At 36.0% G+C, this 19,759-nt stretch overlaps 2 protein-coding genes across 3 annotated transcripts; both read right to left on the bottom strand.

The window, feature by feature from the left end:
• Nucleotides 1-3,203: 3,203 nt before the first annotated feature.
• LOC102228744 (myosin regulatory light chain 2, skeletal muscle isoform) lies at nucleotides 3,204-9,211 on the bottom strand. The gene is made up of 6 exons (XM_005810601.2): nucleotides 9,106-9,211; nucleotides 8,635-8,733; nucleotides 6,757-6,937; nucleotides 5,785-5,863; nucleotides 5,658-5,706; nucleotides 3,204-4,595 (listed from the first exon to the last, which is right to left on the bottom strand). The coding sequence occupies exons 1-6, from the start codon at nucleotides 9,106-9,108 to the stop codon at nucleotides 4,494-4,496; spliced, it is 513 nt and encodes a 170-aa protein (XP_005810658.2). The 5' UTR covers nucleotides 9,109-9,211; the 3' UTR covers nucleotides 3,204-4,493.
• A 3,447-nt stretch (nucleotides 9,212-12,658) lies between these two features.
• Nucleotides 12,659-18,226, bottom strand: LOC102216990 (sesquipedalian-1-like). Of its 2 annotated transcripts, none has more exons than XM_014475679.2 (4): nucleotides 18,117-18,226; nucleotides 17,643-17,754; nucleotides 14,205-14,508; nucleotides 12,659-13,150 (listed from the first exon to the last, which is right to left on the bottom strand). In XM_014475679.2, exons 2-4 carry the CDS (start codon nucleotides 17,721-17,723, stop codon nucleotides 12,780-12,782), a joined length of 756 nt encoding a protein of 251 aa, XP_014331165.2. In that variant the 5' UTR covers nucleotides 17,724-17,754; nucleotides 18,117-18,226; the 3' UTR covers nucleotides 12,659-12,779. The 2 variants fall into 2 exon arrangements, with proteins under 2 accessions (XP_014331165.2, XP_023197300.1); XM_023341532.1 differs by lacking the exon at nucleotides 18,117-18,226 and adding an exon at nucleotides 17,994-18,110.
• Between the last annotated feature and the right edge of the window lie 1,533 nt (nucleotides 18,227-19,759).

The raw sequence follows: 19,759 nt of genomic DNA, 5'->3' as shown, positions 1-19,759 counted from the left end.
ACTTCCGGTTACAGCTTCAAAATAAAAGTAGCTCTTTATTAAAGTTGCTTAATTTATTCATGACAACCCGCTGAGTTTATTGATAACAGTAGATTAAATCGATATACAACTAAAATGAGAAAAAAAGAAAATGTTATTAAGTTACTTTTTAAAATAAATTCATTGTTTGCGCCATAAAATGGGGTAACTTCTGCTTTATTTTAAAGCAAGGATTTTTGTCACAGCATCCTGTAACAGAACATTTATTATTACATTTATTCACGTTTATTACATCAATATTATTGTAGTAGTAGTAGTTATTATTATTATTATTAGTAGTAGTAGTAGTTGTAATAATATAATTAATACTAATAACTAGAAAATGATAATAATGCCAGTTATTATTATTGTTATATAATTATTACTTCTAATTTGGGGAATCTGATCATTAGTCATTATTATTACTAATAATTATATTATTTTATTAATAACTATTTTTTATTATTAACAATAGCTATATTATCATTGTTATTAGTAATAATACTTATTTTGTCTGATTTTATTTTTTACGTATATGAATTATTGTCATTATCGTCCTTAAAATGGCAACATTTCCATGTAACTTTATATTTTGGTCTGTCTGCTTACGTTTTGATCAGTTACTCTGTACTGGAGAAATCTTTTTACCAAATACTTTTTCACTCTTGCTTGAGTAATTTCTTGGATGGCTACTTTTTACTTTTACTTGAGTAAAAAAATGTTGAAGTAGTGCTGCTCTTAGTTCAGTAAATGTTTTGGGTACTCTACTCTCCTCTGCTCACCATCAATTTAGACTGTTGGATATTTATAAAATGGACTGAGGTCCAAAAGGGCAGCAGGTTTTTCACAAGTCATCTTCTGGTAACTGTCTTAAGTTACTATAAGAATTGAGGAAACAGCTACCCGACAATGGTCTTCCTCTGCTCTATTTTTGTTATCAGAGTGTGAGCTTGGTGTTCAGCGAAGGTCTGTTAGTTGATTCCGCATTTTGCAGAATTTGAATGTGTATTAATTTCTAAGAATGTGCATTTTTAATCTTTCTATGTTCGTCTCAGGTCCAGTAGGTTGAATTCACAACAGACACAATCACGTACACCCCATTCATTCTAACAAAAGAAGAAATAAAGTTGGTAATTAACATCAGACCAGCAGCTTCTGCCCCTATACATTAAGTAAAATATAATAAACTACAGAGCAGTATCTCCCAATGAGCAGCTAGCAACAGCTAGCAGCGGCTAACAATTGTAAATTAAACACATATAAAATGCACAACATTAATAATGACATATACGAAACATAGCAAAATCGCTAATGAAACACTGTGTAAGATTAAATTTGTCTAAAATATATGTTAAAATATAACATTTGTAAAGAAAACAGAGCTGATCCTAACAAATACCACAGTTACCAACTGCAACAGAAAAAGGGGGCGGGGCTGTCAGTTACAGGTTACCATGGTAACCACCAACCGTCAAGAGCAGCGTAACAGAATTAGTGTCTGGAGAAACAACTGAACAAAACAAAATCAAAGAACAAACTGACAAATTTTGACGAACTTCACATCTTGTTAAAATAAAACCCAGTTACACATTCAGTAAAAATATCTTCTGAAGAGCTAAAATCTACACAGCTGTTCAGGTTTTAGGCTTTTCAGTTTATAATGTGCATTACAGTCATGTTCCCTACAGCAGTGGTCTCAAAGTGTGGCACAGGGGCCATGTGTGGGCCATGGACTGATTCTATGTGGCTCCCAATTGCAATTCAAAATTGTTACAAATTTGTCTTTCTTTTATTATAGCACAGGTGCAAAATCCAATAGACTAGTTGTAGGTTATCTTTTTAGAAAAGCTGCAAGTTTCCACCAAGAAACTCAAAATTTCCACAATAAACTTAGAAATTTTAATGATTCAAATGTAAAAAAAAAAATTAGAAAAATTCCAAGTCACAAATTTTTCTAGAAAATTCTTCAGATTAATCTCAATTTCTAACCTTTTTGGTGGAAATTTACTACTTTTTTTATTTAAGTTAAAAAAAAATTATATCTACAATGGCCTAATACACCATCATATAAATCTATGTCAAGTTTTGGATCTAAAGTAAATATTCATTTTGAAAATAAATAAATAAAATCAGACTTCTTTATTTACTTGATTTTAGGTTGGGGTTGTTATTTTTTGGCCCACGTGACAAAACGTTTGTACACCCCTGCTCTACTAAACCGAGCGAAACAACCCTGGAGAATGAGAGACAAAACCTCGAGGGTCTTGTGTCTTGAACAGAATGTAATGAATGCCGGTCCTCAGAGCACAAACATGTCGAACCTGTGATTTGATGGATTTATGTGTCGTCACATTTATTTCTGGTTTAGTTGTGCTCACTTGAAGACTTGGAAGGAATTAACTCAAGCACCGAAGCCCATCTGGAGGAAGTGGAGGGTCTCAAAATTAAACAAACTTTTTTAAAAGTGTCAATATCCCCTCTGTTAATAATCAAAAAACCCACAATTTCTGAAATAACTGAGAAAAGTAGTAATAAATAGAAATGTACTGATAATTAGCCAAACAAAATCAGATATTGTGGTACCAAATAATTGTACTTGAGTATGAGTACTACTTCTTGAACATATTTTTACTCAAGTAAAAAGTATCCGTCCAAGAAATGACTCAGGTAAGAGTAAAAAAGTATTTGGTAAAAAGTCTACTCAAGTGCTGAATAACTTATCACATTATCAATCATTTAATATTTAACAATAACATCATCAAACAGACAAAAAATATAAAGTTTAGTAGAAAATTTTGGCAATTTAAGGACAAAAATTACAATAATTCATAAGTAACAAAAATTAACAATAGCAGTGAAAATGTTTCCAAATTAGTTTCTTTCAATATAAAACTTATTAACTTTAACAAAAACTGCAGGTGTGTGTCTGTGTCTGGTTCATTTTTTGGTTAAAACATGTTTGATCTTAATTCAGTGGGCAGAAAATTCAGGGATTTTACTAATTTTTTCAAAAAGTTACTTAAGTAAATGTAATTGAGTAAATGTAACTAGTTACTACCCAGCTCTGCAGAGGGGTATCAACATGTTTCACCACATTTGTACACTTTTAATGCCCCACACTGATAAATAGTTGAAAAATCATGGAGCAATATGAAACTTGTTCAAACCAGCAGACTCAGTGGAAGTGTCGTACGAAAGAGAGCGGATTTTATTTGTACTTCTTTCTTTTTTTACAGTGCAGACAGATCACAATCACAACAGGAGCGAAACAGGAGTGACATGGAGGACAACGAGTCAAAAACAAAAGATTTATTTCTCTTTTTCCTTTTAACTGTTCATTTTCTTCCCCAACTCACCATCTTTCACCATCTCTTTCTCTAGTTTAATGCTTCCCTCTTTTTTCTGATTGCAGCTCCTCTTTTTGGTAAAAGAGAGGGGTAGGCTAGCTATTGTAGTGCGGTACCGCCACTCTTTTACTCTCCTACAGATAAATGGGAGGAAGCCATTAAGCACTCTGTGAAGTTGAGACCAACAGACCCAACCGGGTCAGACAGCTAGCTTGTTTCAAGCTAGCTGCCGTGCAAACACCGAAGCCTAACCCTGACCAAGAGACATTTTGACCAACCGCTGCTAGCAGAGGTGGGCAGAGAACCCAAAAAATTTACTTAAGAGCAGCACTACTTCAACATATTTTTACTCAAGTTAAAGTAAAAAGTAGCCATCCAACAAATTACTCAAGTAAGAGTAAAAAAGTATTTAGTAAAAATTCTACTCAAGTACTGAGTAACTGATCAAAATTACACCATGAGACGGACTAAAATATGAAGTGGAAATTTTGGTATTTTCAGGAGGAAAATGACAATAAGCCACATAAGTAACAAAAAATAAAAAACAAAAAAAATTCTTTCAATAAAAAAAAACTTAAGAAACTAACAAAAACTGCAAGGTCTGTGTCTGGTGAATTTTTGGTTAAAACATGTTAGTTTTTCATTCAGTGGGTAGAAAATTCAGACATCTTACTTCATTTAATTATGAAGTAGAGATACTTCATAATTAAATGACTAAAATAAAAGTAAAACGTACAGTAAAAATAAATTTTGTCAAAAAAGTTACTACACTAAATGTAACTAGTTACTACCAAACTGTAACTTTTGCATGCTAGCCGTACGTTTGCACTGTTGGCCTCAAAACGCAGAACAGAGTGAATGGTGGAGGGAGGAGAAAGAGGTAAGGACAGCGATAGAGAGAGTTTCAATGTCATAAGATTATTTTTATTGAAAATAATCCCATGTTCTCCTGTTGTTCACAAACCGCACCCGTCCACAGCGTCTCGGGCAAAGTAGAGAAGTCTTTTGGCGAGCGGAAATGTTGGACGAGAGAGTTTGTGAAAGTGAAGTCACGGTGTTGGAGAAAACAGAGCGAGTGTACGGTGGCAGAGTGTTGGTAGAGGTAGAGAGCTGAAGAGAAGAAGGGATCTACTCCTCCTTGTCCTCTCCGTGTGTGATGACGTAGCAGATGTTCTTGTAGTCCACATTGCCAGCCACATCGGGGGGGAAGGCAGCCCACAGATTGGTCATCTAATAATGGGGAGAGGAGACCACAGAGGTCAGTCTGAGTAGGTCAAAAAGGGGTTAATTACTTGGTACATTTATATTTCACCAGGCATTCTGCAAAACCACAAAATCTTACTAATCATTTCTGACTAGTTTCTAGTGCAAATATCTTAGTACACTTGAATTAAGGCAAACTTAAAAGTAAGTTTTCAGCAAAATATAGGAGCTTATTTTAAGTCAATAATTCCTTAATACTGATGAAGTATTAGTTTCACTGGAATATTCCACAATCAACTGCCACTTTGCTGTTACCTAGCAACACCTGCCAAGCCCAGGCCGTAACCTAGCAACACTTGTCAAGTCCAGTCCGTTACCTAGCAACCAAGTTCTAGTTCCATTGGCAGATTATTTCACTTATTACATTGAAAAATGTAGTGTTATTAGTTTGTGGCTCTTCACTCGACATAATTTTGCCCAAAAGTGCTAAAAAACAAAACCATTTTGGAAATATAAAGATGAAAAAGTAAAAAGAGCTAGCTAGCATTCTTTCCTTTTTGCTTAGATTTTCAACAACATGTGGAACTAATGGTAAAAGAAATATCAATTATGTATTTATTCAGGTCTTTTTGTCACTGGAAAATAAACTACATGCTTTTTCTCCAGTTTTCATAAGTTTAGAACATTTTACTCCAAAAATTGTTTTCCTTTTCATGTAAAAATCCAATATTCTTAATTATAAAAACAGGATTTGAGTCACTTTCTTTTAAAATGCTTGCTATGTATAGCTGAGTTTTAATAACTCAAAGAAAAACATCAGTAGACTTCTCAGTAAAAGTCTCAGGACAGACGTTTTTTTCTACTTATTATAAAAGTTTGGTTGAAATAGGACAAATGCTTTGTGTTGTACCTAACATTTTTCATTGAATGAAAACCATACGAGTGACAATTTTACCCTGATTTAAAATAAAAAGTTGAATATATTAATTTTTATCATTGTTGAATTGCAGTTAGGTCCACAAAAAAAATTGTGAATGGGCTACAAAGTTTTGCAGCTAATGGCTAAGAAAGTTGGTGAAAGTAGCTCACCTCCTCACTGGTGAACCGGTCACACTGGGTGGTCAGGAGTTCCTGAAGACTGGAAACAGAAACAAATACATTGTATTGAGGAAAACAACTCTGAGGTGTTATAAAAATTTGACAGAAATATTCTTACAATTCCTTCTTGATGCTGCCGGTGCCTTCGGGGTCCAGGACCTTGAAAGCGCTCACGATAACGTCCTCGGGATCAGCACCTAACAGCAACAGAAACCCAGTTCGTCAAATAATGTCAAACAAAAAGTTAGAAAAGCCTACTCAGATAGCAAAAGATGTTAACTCAATGTTGAATTGTGGTCAAAAAGGTTGACTTTTGGTTTAGGTCAACAATTGATGTTGGATCAACCATCAAACAATCGCCCAATTGACATGACGACGGCTTCTGTCCCCATGCGGAAGCAGAGCAAACCCGGACAAACAAACCGCAGACATGTTTTGAGTCATTTTTGCCTTATCAGCCAACACTGAGCCAAAGGCGGCGGGCGAGAAAATTCTCAGAGTCCTGCATCAGGTCTGTAAGGTTATTAGTGGGAAACAACAGAGAAATCAACGTGAACGCCAAAGAGGAAAAATTATGAGTGAGATAAAGTCTCATTGGATGTGAGAGAGAACGCTGTGTCGAACACATTTTGCACATACAAAACGGGTAAGAAATGACTTGGAATAATACCGACTTGTGAAAATCTGCCTTCAGGAAAATGCAGTTACTGCAGCACGTTTTTGTGCTGCCATAGAGATAACCATTGGAATTTACACACAAAATCAGGCATAACTAACACTAGCCAGTTAACTTTTGTTGAAAAGATAGAATTGAATAATGTTTTGTGTTCGAATTCTAATGATTGAAATACCAACGTCTAATCAATGTATTCACTGATTCAATATAAAGTTAACACAAATGTACATGTAGACCAAAATTTAGTTAATGGTTGAATCAACATTGATATGCTATCAGTTACGGTTGAAAACATAACATTGACTCAACATGTCAGGCTTCAACATTGATTCAATATTTGTGTCTAAACATATTTCAGCATTGATTCACTCATGTTTTGCCATCTGGGTGAACAGTTTGTGTTTGTCAGCACACCCTTGAGCTTCTCGCCGAACATGGTGAGGAAGACAGTGAAGTTGATGGGGCCGCTGGCCTCCTTCACCATGGCCTCCAGCTCGTCGCTCTTCACGTTCAGCTGGCCCATGGTGGCCAACACATCCCTGAGGTCATCTTTGCTGATGATGCCGTCTCTGTTCTGGTCGATGATTGTGAAAGCCTGCAGGAAACACGAGTCGAAAAGCTCAAAAGTTAAATAATAAGAAAAACTGCAAATATGTAGCTGTGTATAGGCCGGTCGCAAACAATTAATCGCGTGTTAAATTTAAACGAGCTCAATAATAATTTCCATTTGCATGATTAATCTCTTTCTACCAAAAACTGGATTACTAAAGTTTTCAGTTTGGTGCTTTTGTCACAACTGACTTTTTCCTAAGAATAATTTTGTTTGCAGAAACGTCATAATTTGTTTTATTTGTTGTTTTGTTTATTTACTTTGATATTTAAAATGCCTTGAAGTTCCAGTGTTAACTGAACTCAAAAACACAAAATCTTACCAAGTATTTTTGTCTTGTTTCTAGTGGAAATGTTTTAGCACACTTGAATTAAGACAAAACTAAGAATGCATTTTTCAGCAAGACATATGAGCTTATTTTAAGTTGATAATTCGTTAAAACTGATGAAAAAGTTCTAGTTCCACTGGCAGATTATTTCACTTATAACACGGGAAAAATATCTTGTTATAAGTGAAATAATCTGCCAGTGGAACTAGAACTGGGTTGCTAGGTGATGGGCTGGGCTTGGCTGGGGTTGCTAGGTAACGCGGCAGTGGAATTAGAACTATTTCATCAATATTAAAGAATTATTGACATAAAACAAGTTCCTAAATCTTGATGAAAAGTTAGTTTTAAATAAGTTTTGTCTTATTTCAAGCATGCTAAGATATTTGCACTAGTTTCCATTACCATTAAATTACTTGAAAACTTCTGGGACAATTTATCGTCCAGCAAAAATTTGTTACCGTGACTGGCCTAGCTGTGTATGCAAGTATGCTTGGGATTAAAAGGTCAAGATATAAGACACTAAAACTGTAAAACAAAGATTCTCACATTTCTCACAAGTCCTTGTCTTAAGACTTGTTAATAGTGATTGTAAGTGGGAGTTAGTCTGCCAAGGCAAACGTGTAAATGTGGAGCCGTTAGCCGCTTCCCTTGTCACATAGCGGGGCGTTTCACCCCCCTTGAAACCAAAGATGGCATTGGGAAACTTTCGGGACTTGGCAGCTGGTCGTCCACTTGTCTCTCGAAGGTGTTAAAAAGGCTTTGGTATGTGAGACAAGCCCCCTTGCGACATTTAAGGACAAGGTATTGATTACAGCTGTCATCCTTTTGCCTTGTGACCGAATCTTCTGACCATGCCACCAATGTTCTTTCACCTTTGGAGGTGCCAGCTAAGCTACTGTTGGCCTCGCATTCTCCAATCCCAGAGATGCTTAAGGAGACATTTCTGTCGAAGATCAAGGCTGCGACCCTGATGCTATAAAAACTAGACTCAAGGGGCGAAACAACCTTGGTAATCCCTGAATGTTGACTCAACTTGTATGTTTTCATACTTCCCCCATCCCGTTCTTTCCAGCTTTGATTAATTGGACTTTCCACCAGCTGTTGGGCTGCATTCCTGTGGAGTCATGGAGCAAAGTGTCTCTAAGGAGAATTACGGAGCTAACACAGAGGAGAGGAGGTATCACCTGACTCCAGAAAAGCTCAGATTTACCGTCCTGTCCTGCTGAGAAGGACAACATTGGCTTTCAGAAGCACTCCTGTTACTAAACAAGGCCAAATCATAGAGAAACAGAGACATTCCCCAAAATCACACCAGTAAAAATTACATGTGATGCAGTGATTTAAAAGAAGATACCTCCTTGTACTCCTGGATCTGGCTCTGCTCAAACATGGAGAACACGTTGGAGGATCCACCCTCACCCTGCTGCTGCCTCCTCTTGGCCTTCTTGGGTGACTGAGAGATGGAGAAAAACAGGTAAAACACACACAAAACATAAGGTTTCTACACCCTTAAAGATACAGAAAATAATCAACAAATAAGACAAGAAAACTTAACTTTAACCCTAGATCTAAAAGCATCTCAAACTGTTGATTTCTAGAAAAGAAAAGACCTTTATCTCTGCCCCTTTGTTGTTAAAAACTTGGTTATCCAATTTAAAATGAAAGTTTGTCTTATAATCTTGGGATAAACCAGCTAAAAAGGCATTTATCCTTCTTCATAATTAAGGGTTCAAATCCAAAGTTTTGAGGCTTGATTTTGGGTGACTCCAACAATCTTGGTTGTCCAAACTGTGATGCAAACCGTAGCTCCAGAAACAACACTCACCATCTCTAAAGTTTGTTGGGTTGTTGTTGGTCAAGAAGAGAAGCCTGTACACCAAGCCGATGGGACTGACATGTATGCATCGGCCCCTTGGGGTCTTATATATTAACTTGACGGGGGCTAACTTTAGCTACATCATCAGGTTTGGCAGGGAAGCAGAGCTAAGGAAAGAGTAAGAGAAACAGGGGAGGAGTGAGGAGGCGGCTGGGCGGATCGGCTTACAGGCGGCTCCAAAATAGGCCAGAGAAGTCTTGGAATGAGGTGAATTCAATGCCAACAGACGGGGCTGACTTTGGTGTCGTCAGCGGACAAATGAGGCCAAATGGATGCAGAGCAACGACCGGGTTCATCTTTGTGTTTGTTGGTGGCGATGGAAGAAGAAGACAGACGTCCACCGGCTTTATTCGAATGACCCCCAAACAGATGGGGTCAACTGAAACTCTGCTTTCTATTAATTTATCCTCCAGCGACGTGCGGTTGGTGTAAACATATTTCCAAGTCAACACCTTGATAAGTGATAGGCCTGGGCCTCAACGACTCATCAGCGATCGCAGTTAGGATGTATAAACAGTAATGAAACCTGAAAACGGTTGGCGAGAGGAAGCTGGTCGGGTTCCAACGATGACACATGACGACCAGGCCTCACATGTGAAACACAAGCACGCCTTTACGCCTGAAGGAGACGCAGAAAAACGCTTTGTAAATATAAATAATGGGTGATAAATGGGAGGAAAAGCTGGAATTTAAGTTAATGCAAAAATCCTCCAGAGTCCAACTGTTCACTGCAAAATCTTACCAAATATTTTTGGTCTAGTTTCTAGTGAAAAATCTTACTACACTTAAAGACAGACAAAACTGACTCATAAGTAACTTTTCAGCAGGAGATAGGAGCTTGTATCTCCCTTTTAAGAATACATTTTTCCCTAAGTAAAATGTCTTCCAGTGTTAAATGCACTGCAAAAACAAACTCTTCCTACCAATCACTTTTATCTAGTTTCTGGAGCAAATATCTTACTACACTTAAAATAAGACAAAACTAACTTATAAATAACTTTCCACCAAGATATAGCTGCTTGTTTTATGTCAATAATTCCTTAATAATGATGGAAAAAGTGTTAGTTCCACTGGCAGGTTATTTCACAATGAACTGGCCCTTTGCCGTTACCTAGCAACACCAGCCCGTTACCTAGCAACACCAGCAAAGCGCAGTTTGTTACCTAACAACCCAGTACTAGTTCCATTGGCTGATTATTTCACTTAGAACAAAACATTTTTCCCATATTTTAAGGGAAATAATCAACCAGAGGAACTAGAACTTTTTCTCAATATTAAGGAATTGTTGATTTAAAACAAACTTATATCTCGCTGAAAAGTTACTCATAAATTAGTTTTGTTATCTATTTGGTACACTTGATAAATTACTTGGTAAGATTTTGTGGGGGGGTTTTAAGCATTTGGAAAGCAAAAAATGAAGATTATTAACTAGTTTAGTGGTTTTCTGATCAGAGATGCACTAATTTAGGTTACTGCGGGGGGTTTTAAGACAGGAGGAGCGTAACCCACCCACCTAACGCCATATATGAGCTCCATGGACTCCCATCAATCAGTCCACTATACAACCAAGGCATGTATTTGAAGTTGAGATGGCGCCTCTCCTCTCCTGCAGGTTGAATGTTTTTCACATGACATATGACCCAGGTCTCATCAGGAGACAGGGCTTTATTTAAAATCTTTTTTTTCTTTTTTTATCCTCCTCCAGATATTGTCTTGAAGGTGAAAGGAGAGGCAGAGGGAGCAGTCAAACACCATAAAAACAAGACAGCTGTACAGACTGAAATAGCAGCGCTGCCCCCCCCCCCCCCCCCATCACCACCACCATTCTCTTCTGCAGCCATTTTGACCCTGTACTAACATTTTGACACTCTTCACTGATTAGCTTGCTTTTTTAAACCCCACACGTATTTAGCGTCGTTTGTAATGTTAAACATTTATTGAAATATTTGGTGAAGAGTTGCCGGATCTAATCTAAAATGGAAACATAGCTAATCTATGACTTCTTGGAACAATTTTTTAGAGCGTCTAAAAGTAAAACGTGAGTTATTAAATTCAGTTTCATTGGGTTGGAATATCACGACACACGTCACTTTAACGTTTATTACTAAATCATTGGAATAAATCGTGGTTATGTGGTCATGTTTAGTTTACAGTAAAAGCTGGTTGAATTAGTTTTGTATAAAAGAAAACCGTTGAACTTACCTAGCATGCTGTTTGTAGCAACAGTGGATACTAAACATACCACGCCATCATCCTCCTACCACTTCCTGTCCTCGTCTTCTTCGTGGTTTGCGCCACTGGTCACTTCCGGTTGCTGATCATGTGACACGTGTGATGCGGAAAAAAGGTGTTTCCGTTGTAGTTTTGCTAAATAAACCAGTTTTGATCATCCTAACGCCAAAACTTTATCGAAAAACGATCCCCCTCCCAAACTGGCGTGTTTCCATTAATCGTGTTTATTTTTGAACTGTCAAATTACGCGATTATGTGGAAACGCAGCTAATAACGTGCACAATTTGGCCACTCTTGTAATGAGATTAGGTAGAATTAATTTTAAGCTTATTCCTGGCTTTTAACTGTAGCCCTCAACTTTATTAAAACTGTTAAAATATCTGCCATTTCATATGACAATATTGTTATATTGTTTATTTATAATACAGTGCCAGTTTTGATGTGGTTTTGGGATCGTTATGCTGTTGAAAAAAACCCATTTTTGTTAAAGTTTCCATCTGTGATCCAAACTCACTATTAAAAGAAAAAAAGTGAGTCAAGATCTATTAGACTGAAACTGATACCTTGAAACTCGGCAGGAATTTGGATCTGCCAAATGTTTTTTAGTTTGTGTATTTCTACAGGAAGTGGGCGGTTTTCCACAAGTCGTCACGGAAAGTTTTAATGGCTATGAGCCTGTGTGAATCGCAGTAAATCCAAGTCAACTCAAATTTGATTTAAAAATTAATACTGCATCCATGTTCACATTTATTCTTTAACCATAATTGTAATTTATAGATTACAATGTCAAAATGTAACAAAGGCAAAACGTCATACTAATGATCAACAAAGTAAAAAGATGATAATTTATTGAACAATGTATGAGAGGAAAACATAAAAACAGAACAAAGTAAATACAGTACAGACCAAAAGTTTGGACACACCTTTTAATTCAATGAGTTTCCTTTATTTTCATGACTATTGACATTGTAGATTCACACTGAAGGCATCAAAACTATGAATAACACATGTGGAAATATGCACTAAACAAAAAAGTGTAAAACAACTGAAAATAGCCCTTATATTCTAGTTTCTTCAAAGTAGCAACCTTTTGCTGTGATTACTGCTTTGCACACACTCTGCATTTTCTTGATGAGCTTCAAGATTTAGTCACCTGAAATGGTTTTCACTTCATAGGTCAACCTGCCCTGTCAGGTTAATAAGTGGGATTTCTTGCCTTATAAATAATCATGAAAATAAAGAAAACCCATTGAATTAGAAAGGTGTGTCCAAACTTTTTGTCTGTACTGTACATTAAACAAAACTTTTCCCATTACTAATGAAATAAAAGGTTTGAAATGTTGCAAACATGATTTAACACGATGATTAAAAACCGAGAACTTAAAATTTCTTTATCCAAGATCTATCAAGCTTTCCTCCGGAGTTGGTTCATCGCCGCCTCTTCTTTTGGACCAATCAGCAATCAGCTTCTTCACCTCCTTTCCAAAGTCTTCATGCATTTTACTGAAATCTTCCTCTGGATCGAAAGACAAACCCAAGTGCTCCAACATCGGCAGGGCAGGCGTGCTGACAGGCGGCAGGTTCGAGTTCTTCTTAGACTGCAGTTTGGACGATTTCTTGGAAAACGCTCTGGCCACCAAAATGTTTGAAGGCTGAAGCGTTTGGTTGGAGACTCCTGCTTCCACAAAGTTCGCTGCTGACGTGTGGAAGTTCGGCATCGTGAACGGCCGGTGGAGTTGGCTGGTATGCGACAGCAAAGTATCTACGAAAGAGGAGAAGGAAAAAAAGATGGACTGAAATATGACAGAAGTACAACGGAGCTCCAAAAAGTCCGATAGTTAAAACCATGAGTCAAAAATCTGCTTGTAGCCACAAGAACAACAATGGCTAAGGCAGAGTCGGCCCAACGCACATTAGGGCCGACTGCTTAGGGTCCCCACACCACCAGGGGGTCCCCAAGAGCATCAAGGTAGCATATATAGATATAAATACATAGATCAAATTATCAATCTTCGATATTTTATTTATTGGGCCAATACCAATATGTAAAAAAAAAAAAAGACCAATATCGACCGATACCAATATTGGTGCCGATATATTGTGATATAATCTTTGAAAATGTTTTCTTGCATTGTTATGCCATTATCGTTATTATTGGTTATCGTAATAATATTTAGGACAATTTATTGTCCAGAAAAATTTATTAAAGACTTCATAATTAATTTATTTGTTACTTCTTTTTTATTCATGCATTTTGGATATTTAAAATATCTTCCAGGTCCAGTGTTAAATGTTCATTTGAAAATTTGGGCAGATATCAATATTTCTGCTATGGCTGATAACCAATATTAACTGATATTATTTGCACTTCTCTACCCTGTTGACACATTTTAAAAAAACAAACAGCAACAAGATGGAAGTAAATATTGGATATTAATATTGGCCCAGTTTTATTCATCGGGATGATACGAATATGTTAAAAGAATAAAGACTAATATTGGCCGATACATCGTGCATCCCTAATTTATAGCTTATTGATCTTTGAGAATGTTTCTTGCATTATCACTTTAGTAGTTGAAAATTGTCTAAAAACAACAGAATTATTGTATTTTGCAGTAACATTTGGGGCAATTTATCGTCCAGCAGCATTTATCAGGAGTAGTCGGAACAATCGATAACTAAATGAATCAGTACTTGATTATACACCAACTCTGTATAATCAGTACCACAGTGAGCCTGGAGCCAGACAGACGTAGAGGCTGTAATCGGTGACTCAGAGCCAGAACAAAGGTCGCCCTCTCTCCCTCGTCTCTCACCTCTGTACTTGTTCTCCATGTCCGTCACCAGCAGGGCCAGGTAGCTGTGGCTGGCCGACAGCAGAGCCTTGATCCAGCTCTCCTGGCTCGCCTGGTCCTCCGCCGAAAACTTGTAGGTCCGGAGTCCCGGCTCGCTCCACACCAGAGAGAAGGCGAACTGCTCCTCGGACTCGCACAGCTGGACGGTGCAGCCCTCCAGAACAATGACTCCTATCACGTCCCTGTCCCCCGGGCGCTCCTTGTAGAAGAGGAGGTTTCCCTTCAGCACAAACCAGCGCTTCTGATACGAAGTCTTTATCTCACCCTGTGACACATGGTGCGTTTTACTGAGCAAATTACACATCTCTCAATTACACAACTGCTTTGAAGCAATCTGTAGTCTGCAAAGAGGATACGTTGCACATGTTTTCTTAATTTTTATTGCAAAATATTGTGTTGGTTTGTAATTACATGAGGTGTGGAATGGGGTTAAAATCAGGTCACAAAACAATGACTTAACATCAGGGTCATAATAGTTTTGGCTGGTATTTCTGGGTCCAGCATCAACTGAATTTAATCCAATTTAAACCTTCTAACTACTCAAATGTGAAGGTTTCAGTGATCTGTGGCATTCCCCAAGGTTCCCTATTTGGTAAATTGTTATTTTGGTTTAGCTCCCATTATTCAATCCAGGGCTTAATTTCTGTTTCCGATCTAACTCTGCGTTCTCTTCGCAAAATTCCCAATTTTGTCCCGTTCAAATAAGAAATATTTAAATTAATCAAACTTGTGTGGCCATCTGCAAATCTAAATACGCATCGTCTACCATTGTAAACAAGACTAGACAAAGCTTTACTGAAGCGTTTATTAGCCATACGGAAGAGTTGTTCGACCAAAACACACAACCTTATATATTTCCTGTTTTGTATTAATTAAATTGGCTTCTTGTGAATTTTAAAAACTGAAGTTATTATCTATAGATCAAAACAGGAACGATGTAGAGTCAGCACACAGTCACTGGTCACTGTAGCTACAAACTACTGAAAAGGCCTCAAATCTGGGAGCAGTGACAGACCTGGACCTTCAGAGCCACATAAAGACAGTTAAAAAGTCAGTCTTCTATCAGCTGAAGAACATTTCCAGGATTAAACTACAAATGTCCCAACAAGATCCTAAAAAACTCATCCATGGATTTATCTTTATTTGAAATGAATACAGTGCCTTCATAGGTCTAGTTCAAGTCTGCTCTGCATCTCCAGAATCAAAACCAAACACGGAGAAGCAGCATTCAGTTTATAGGCTCCTCTAATCTGGAACAAACTTCCAGAAAACTGCAACTGCTTCTGTTTGTACCAATTGTTCATTGATCAATGTGGTACAACTGATCAATAAATTGTTACAATGGGTAGCCATTTAGCTAGTTCTGGGGCTTTTACGGATTGTCCACGCCAAATAAATTTATAAATTTCTAATTTCAAAAATGCTTTAGCATGGCGTCCTTTTAACTTAAGGGGGGGAGGGAAAGCAAAATATTAGCTAAGAGTTGCTTTTAATTAATAATAACTGGAACATTGACCAAGTCCAGGCTTCATTCCAGTATTTTATGATGATTTTTTATCAAATTAATGATGGAATTGGAGGAAATATTTTTGTTGCTTTCTTGTGGTTTTGTATTCACATCATAGAAGCCAATTGTTATGTTAAGTACATTCATTTGTTTTGTTTGTTGAAATGTGTTGTACAAATAATCTTTACTTAGGATTTTTCTTGTTAACGCTCCCATATTTAGCCATGAAAAGTTTGACTCCTGCAGGATTGTCACATGTTCTGACTAAACTATCAGCTTCCCTCCTTTTCATTATGAGTCATTTCTCACGTAAAACTGAGAACTGGAGATTGAATTCAGCTCGAGGCCCGAAGGCGATAGAACAATGTGTCTTCAGAGACGCATTTATCTCTGTTTTGAAAAACGGAGTTTAACCCATTTAGTCTAGAAAATGCAGAGTATACTCTAGCACCAGTGTTTGTATATTTTTAGGACTTTTATGTTTAAAATTACAAACTGAGAGTCAATCCAAAATTCTCTGACTTTTACAGATACTAATAATTTTACATCATTGCTGGAGACGAGTTGTATCTAGTTACTGTTAGCTTAACGATTCGGTAAATTTCCTTGTTTCCAAAGTAAATAGAGGCTGAAAAGTTTGTCTACAAAATTTAACAAATTGGTTGCCTGCTTTGTTTATTTGGAATAAAAATGTGAAGAAAAAAATCCAGTTGCCTGATTAAAGAATATATCAAATATTAAAATGTAAATAAGATGGAAGAGTGGAAATATTAAACTTAATATTTTCATAGAAAGTTACATAAATAAGATTTCCTAATAATGTTCTGTAGTCTGCAATAGAAAACATCCTCTAAAAATGTATTTGTGAAGTGAATACATTTACAATTTCATGTCTTTAAAAAGGTCTGGTTTAAAAAAAGAGACAGAAAATGTACAATGCATAAATTTCATAATGTTTTATTTTGGGTTAATGTTTAATGGGGAATGCAACATAAAACGTTTTTTATGTTTTTGAAGTTGGTTCCTACTTGAAGCTTGACCGGTCAAATAAATCCACCTGTTAAAATTTATTAATAATTTACAGATCAAAGGGCTCAAATACGAAGTTGAAACATTGGTCAAAATGGGATTTGAAGACACTAGCTGCGTTTCCATTAATCAGAGAATTGAAATTACAAAAATAAATCGTCTTAGTGGAAACATGCCAATTTTAAAAAGACAAACAAACAAAAGATTTTTTGATTAAAAAAAAAAGGTTTTTGCTCTAGGATAAGGTGGTTTTTCAGCGGTATAAACACGTTATTTCACTAGTCACGTGACAAATTACTACTGCCGAAAACGACAAAGAGCAGGAAGGTGCCGCTTCTAGTTTCACAGCTCTTATAAGATAAGACAAATCTTTATTGTCATTGTCACAAGGACAACGAAATTTAAAAGGTGCCATCAGTCAGTGCATATGCTTAAAAACAAAAAATAACTGTCTCACAATTCACACATAAAGTAAGAATTAACAAATAACTGGTAAAAAAAAAAAAAAAAAAGTTATGTTGAATTCATATTTGTTCTGTAAAATCGCAGATTACAGTTTCCCCCAAATATTTGTGGCTACAATACCTGAATAAGAAGTCAAAGTCCTGACAGATGAGTGCTAGCATCATGGCTAACTTATGAATACATCTCATTTTTACGGTCGCTGCCATTATTTTTTTATGACTTATGGCACGAACAAATTTATTCATGTGTGATTTTAAATTTAACAGAAAAACCACAACTGCGAAATTGTATTTTTTGACATCAGTATTAGAAGTATTTTTGCAACGTGTCACATCTATAAACCGTGAAAACATATGCAACGTGTTTTATTTTGAAAAACTTCAAACGTTGGCCTTTACCTTTTTGGACAGGTATCCCTCTTTGTCCACAGGTGAGTTGCAAGATTCAAAGTAGTTGACAACCTTTTCATCAATCTTCATTTCAACATTGCAGGGTGTTCAGAGCATAAACCTGCAGCACACAAACACAGTTTGAGCCACTTCCGCGTCTAACTGATCCGAGAACTAATTATGACCATGACTGTTACAAACTGACTCAGTTCAAAAGAACTGGATTTTCCCCCCCCTTGTTTCACAAAAGAGTTAATCTATCCTACTGTCTTTATTATTATTATTCAAAGGAGGACCGTTTGTTTTCTGTAAGGTTAAATATTTTTCATTTGTTAGCGGCGCTCATTGCGCCACTTATACCTGCCCAGCTGTTTCATTTAAAGCGACAGCGTCGAATAAAAACAAAAACTGACTCAGACGAAACTTTTGAAGAAATTGGGAAGCGAGAAAACGTTTCCATCAGCATGGGTATCGGTTACTCACCTTTCCGTAAAGCGTGTTGCAGTTTCCTCCCTTGGGTGTGTGTGTGTGTGTGAGAGAGAGAGTGTGTGTGTAAAGCAGCTGCTTCCTGGTCCGGCTCCACGTCAACTCACTTCAGCAAATAAAGCTTTCAATATATAAAAATATGCGTGCAAAAAATATAATCTTACAGGTTTAAGATAACACATTTCTTTTTATTTTAATCATTTTACTAATTTTCAATGCATGTTTTCCTGTCATTAGAAATAAATTTAATGTTTGGTTTCGTGTTGCGTAATCATGCGGTTTGTATTGCAGAGCGACGCGCTTCTGTTTCAAAATCTACTTTCGAAACCTTCAAAATAAAGTGTTGCAAACTGCCTTTCATGTGAATTTAATATGAATTTCATCCATTAAAGTAAAATAAATCAATACATGTCAAGACCTATGGAGCGCTGTTCGTAAAGTCACAGAGTAAAAACCAAAAATAAAACAAAAGCAATAATTAGTTTATTTAGCCTGTCATAAAGAAAAAAATGTGGGTGTGTTAATTTTTCTGTTATATTTTCACAGTGTTATTACTATATTCATTAATGTCAAATTAAAATAAAATATTTAACTTAAAGTATTTAACTTTCAAATTAAATATTTAGTTAAGAAGCTAAATATTTAGTTTGAAACTAAATGTTCAAGTTTGAACTAAATGGCTTTCAAACTAATTTTAACTATTTAGCTCCAAATTAAATATTAATTTAGCAAATATTTAGATTCAAGTTAAATATTTTTGCTATTTTTCTCCACATTAAATGTTTATTTTGCTAAATAAATATTTGGCTCCAAATTATTTTGCCAACTAAATATTTTCCAAACTATACATTTAATTTTTTCTAACTTTTCTTGCTTGCTAAATATTTATTTTTCAAACTATACCATTTACATTCAAACTAAACATTTAGCTAGCAAGCTAAATATTCTGTTTGGAAGATAAATATTTAATTTGGAAATTAAATGTGTAGTTTGGAAAATAAATAGTTTAAAACTAAAATTTCAGTCAGCAAAATAAATATTTAATTTGGAGCCAAATATTTAGTGATTAAAAATATAAAAAATTCTGATTCTGCTCTGATGGAATGACACCCTGGGTGCAGAGCCATATATATATAAATATATATATATATATATATATATATATATATATATATAAACAACTCCATATTTACAAAGATAGAGAACAAAAAGTAACTCACGGTAATTATTTGTAACCATCTTTATTGGTTAATTGAAATTAAATCAAGACATCTAGTTGTGTAATGTTTGCACTTAAAACTTGTATATTACTCTCAGATTACCAACCACTGATAAAACTGGTTAAACTATGAGAAAAAAAAGCATTGGCTACTTCAACAAGTTTGTAATAAATGATAACAAGGCTGTTAAAGATTTAACTGGCTAAAAATAATTAACTCAGCCATTTTTTGTGTTCCAAAGATAAATGTTTGAACTGTTTAGGCTGCAGGACAATCAACCAGTAACAGGCGCCGCTGCATGTCTTATAGTTACAGACAAGAAGCTACAGAAAAATATTTTCCACCATGTAAACAATTATCAGCTTAAATATGGTGATTGGAGAAGCAGATTTACTGGATATGAATTCAGGTCACAACAGT

Source organism: Xiphophorus maculatus, chromosome 10 (genome assembly GCF_002775205.1).
Source record: "Xiphophorus maculatus strain JP 163 A chromosome 10, X_maculatus-5.0-male, whole genome shotgun sequence".
NCBI classification, from domain to species: domain Eukaryota; kingdom Metazoa; phylum Chordata; class Actinopteri; order Cyprinodontiformes; family Poeciliidae; genus Xiphophorus; species Xiphophorus maculatus.
This window is presented reverse-complemented; position numbering and strand designations above follow the sequence as displayed.